General features: G+C 43.4%; 1 protein-coding gene across 1 annotated transcript; it reads right to left on the bottom strand.

Moving 5' to 3' along the window:
• Window positions 1-1,330: 1,330 nt before the first annotated feature.
• Window positions 1,331-3,034, bottom strand: LOC138498447 (zinc finger protein 268-like). The gene has a single exon (XM_069622200.1). The coding sequence runs from the start codon at window positions 3,032-3,034 to the stop codon at window positions 1,331-1,333; it is 1,704 nt and encodes a 567-aa protein (XP_069478301.1).
• Between the last annotated feature and the right edge of the window lie 950 nt (window positions 3,035-3,984).

The raw sequence follows: 3,984 nt of genomic DNA, 5'->3' as shown, positions 1-3,984 counted from the left end.
AGTGTGATTCCTCTGGTGTATCACTAGGTGACCCTTATCACATTGAGGACATGCATATGGTTTCTCACCAGCGTGACTGGACTGATGCATCAATAGATGACTCGTCACATTGAAAGCCATATCAAATTGAGGACATGTATATGGTCTTCCCCAGTAAAATTTCTCTGATGTTTGACTAGTTCAAACTTATGCTTGAAAGACTTATCGCATTCAGAGCATCCATATGGTTTCACCCCAGTGTGACTCATCCTATGTAGCAATAGATGCCTCTTCTCCTTAAAATACCTATCCCCCACAGAGATGGGGAGCAGGTGCAAGTGGATCTAGGTCACATGACTAAGCACCACCACCTTCTTAGCCCTGCCTCTTCCTTCCTGCTCTTCGCTCTTAGATCAAGGGCGTCTCTCGCCCAGGCCTCCAAAGCGAAGGGCAGTCGAAGAAAATGGCAATATCAGTTTGGACCTGTTTGGACCAGGAGGTCCCAGGGCCCGACCCCCTGCTCAGAGAGCAGGTAAGCATGCACCAACATGTGTTTACACCCTCTGTCCCAACAGGCCATCCCCACCACCTCTGGTCCACCGTGATGTTCCGTTATGCCCCCCTCCCTTCTCGCACCCAGGTGTTGCCTGTTTTGCTCGATTCTTCTACCCTGCCCCCGCTCCCCACCCTCCAGCCTACTTCTGCAGGAGTCTGCCCTGAAACATTCTGGTTTCACCATCACCGTCTTGTGGCCAATGCTGGATTTGACTTTTATGGACTTTGTTGATTCACGGTGCGTCACCCTTTCTCCACGGTCATGCTGGACTTCCTTTGCATCTTGTAGTCATGGTGGTCCTGAATCATGCTGATGCGATCTTCTTGTATCCTGGCTTGCAACATTATGTGTTACTACTGACTTCTGCAATTGTATTCGTTTTCCCCTCTTGCGTCTCCACTCTTTCTGACTGCTCACCCTCTGTTCTCTCCTCCCCTCCTTTTCTCCCTTTTCTTATCTCCTCCCCTCCTGCCCTTACTTTCTTCTATGCACTTACTCTATCAGAATTGTCCCTGGACCTAGTATGATAGCAACCTCGTCAGTCTCCTCCCCCATCCCCTTACTTGTCCCCCCCTCCAGCACTATCTGAAATGTCATCAGGCCTAGTACGATAGCCGCTTGTTTTGTTCCTCCCCTCCCTTTCTGCACCCTTCTCCCTCACCCGAGTTTGATAGTTAATTTCACATTCTTACTGTTCGTTGCCTGTAAGAATGTCATTGTATTTTCCCTTGTTCCCTCCCTTGTCGTGAAGCACTTTAAAAACACATTGTGCATAAGCGCTATATAAATAAACTATCATATCATATCTTCAGAGCATGCATATGGTTTCACCCCAGTGTGACTCCTCTGATGTATCAATAACTGACGCTTCATCTTGAACGGCTTATCACATTCAGAACATGCATATGGTTTCAACCCAGTGTGATTTCTCTGGTGTACCAATAGATCACCCTTTGTCTTGAAAGCCTTATCACATTCAGAACATGCATATGGTCTCTCCCCGGTGTGATTCATATGATGTTTCACAAGTTGATCATGTCGCTTGAAAGCCTTATCACATTCAGAACATGCATATGGTTTCTCCCCAGTATGACTCATCCTATGTAGCAATAGATGCCTCTTCTCCTTGAAAGCCTTATCACATTCAGAACATGCATATGGTTTCACCCCAGTGTGATTTCTCTGGTGTACCAATAGCCCACCCTTTCTGTTGAAAGACTTAGCACACTCAGAACATGAATATGGTTTCTCTCCAGAGTGACTTATCTGATGTTGCAATAGTTGATCCTTTGTCTTGAAAGACTTATCACATTCAGAACATGAATATGGTTTCACCCCAGTGTGATTTCTCTGATGTACGACTAGTTCACACTTTAGCTTGAAAGCCTTATCACATTCAGAACATGCATATGGTTTCACCCCAGTGTGATTTCTCTGATGTACCAATAGCTCATCCTTTGTCTTGAAAGCCTTATCACATTCAGAACATGCATATGGTCTCTCCCCAGTGTGATTCATATGATGTTTCACAAGTTGATCATGTCGCTTGAAAGCCTTATCACATTCAGAACATGCATATGGTTTCACCCCAGTGTGATTTTTCTGGTGTACCAATAGCTCAGCCTTTGTCTTGAAAGCCTTATCACATTCAGAACATGAATATGGTTTCATCCCAGTGTGATTTCTCTGGTGTACCAATAGCATGCCCTTTTGAATGAAAGCCCTATCACATTCAGAACATGAATATGGTTTCATCCCAGTGTGATTTCTCTGGTGTACCAATAGCATGCCCTTTTGAATGAAAGCCTTATCACATTCAGAACATGAATATGGTTTCACCCCAGTGTGACTCATCCTATGTAGCAATAGCTGCCTCTTCTCCTTGAAAGCCTTATCACATTCAGAACATGCATATGGTTTCATCCCAGTGTGATTTCTCTGGTGTACCAATAGCTCACCCTTTCTCTTGAAAGCCTTATCACATTCAGTACATGCATATGGTTTCTCCCCAGTGTGAATTCTCTGGTGTATCAATAGCGTGCCCTTTTGATTGAAAGCCTTATCACATTCAGAGCATGCATATGGTTTCACACCAGTGTGATTTCTCTGGTGTACCAATAGCTCACCCTTTCTCTTGAAAGCCTTATCACATTTAGTACATGCATATGGTTTCTCCCCAGTGTGAGTTCTCTTATGCACCACTAGGTTACTCTTATGATTGAAAGCCTTATCACATTCAGAACATGCATATGGTTTCTCCCCAGTGTGAGTTCTCTGGTGTATCAATAACGAGCCCTTTTGATTGAAAGCCTTATCACATTCAGTACATGCATATGGTTTCACTCCAGTGTGAATTCTCTGATGAATTATTAGATCACTTGTTTCTTTAAAAGTCTTGTCACACTCTTTCTCTTCAGTGTGTAATCTCTGATGGTGCAATATACGGCATGTTTCACTAAAAGTAGCTTCACATTCAGAAAATTCAAAATGTACCTCCATTCTGAGGACACTATTTTGAGATAGTGATTTCTTTGTAAAGAGCTCCTTGTCAAATTCAACCTGAATCCCTCAGTTGCTCTCACCAGGTCAGGTGCAATTTTACAGACTTGAGTGTCAAGAATGAGCCACTATCCTCGGCCAGAGCAGGCAGGTCTGCGATTAGAACTGTTCTACGTCCAGAGCATGGTTTCTTGCCTTGTGTTCATGCTTTTTAGTCTTTAATAAATGTCAGCTGCCACTGGGACATCAACAACTATCGACCAGCACCACAGCAGCGGTGCTATTGATTCTGAAGCATAAAGTCCAAAGTTGGTGTTCAGCATCTTTTTCATACTGAATGTGGCACACCAGTGCATTTACACAATATTTGGTAAGGAGGTTCTACACAATGCCTGAAAATGCTCTGCCTCTACTTTAAAGTGGCAGCCATTGTCCTCGCCTCTGTTCAGTATAGATTCAGTGGTCTACCATTAGATTATGTCCTGAACGACTTGTCGCAGCCAGTGAACCATTTCTTCCACGGTCAGAGGCTCCAGGTTAGGAGTGACTGTCATGAGAAAGAAGCAGATGAGGTTGCTATCATACTAGACCCAGCTATCAGAGGAAAGCTTTCTTTAAACATTTCACAGTTTTCCAATCCCTGCTTGAAGGAAAAGGAAAAACAGGATTAGTGTTCCATAAGCGACAAATACATATTTCTTATTTTAAAAATCATATGTGAAAAGCAGAAAGGCATGTTTCAACTTTATAATACTGGTTTCATGAAATCCTGGAATTTGTATGCAGGACACTGAGTTAAATGAATAGTGTAACGTGTCCCCAATTCCATGAACAGGATTAACACATAAATCTCTAAACATGTGGCCCATTGACCATTCATCCTTTGTCACAGAAATGAATAAAGGTGTGACCAAACTAGCCAACAGCCAGGATGAACACAATGCAGTGAC

This window comes from Ambystoma mexicanum, chromosome 5q (assembly GCF_040938575.1).
Source record: "Ambystoma mexicanum isolate Mex_15411 chromosome 5q, UKY_AmexF1_1, whole genome shotgun sequence".
Classification (NCBI taxonomy): Eukaryota; Metazoa; Chordata; class Amphibia; order Caudata; family Ambystomatidae; genus Ambystoma; species Ambystoma mexicanum.
The sequence above is the reverse complement of the archived record's forward strand: the minus strand, read 5'-3'. Positions and strand labels throughout refer to the sequence as shown.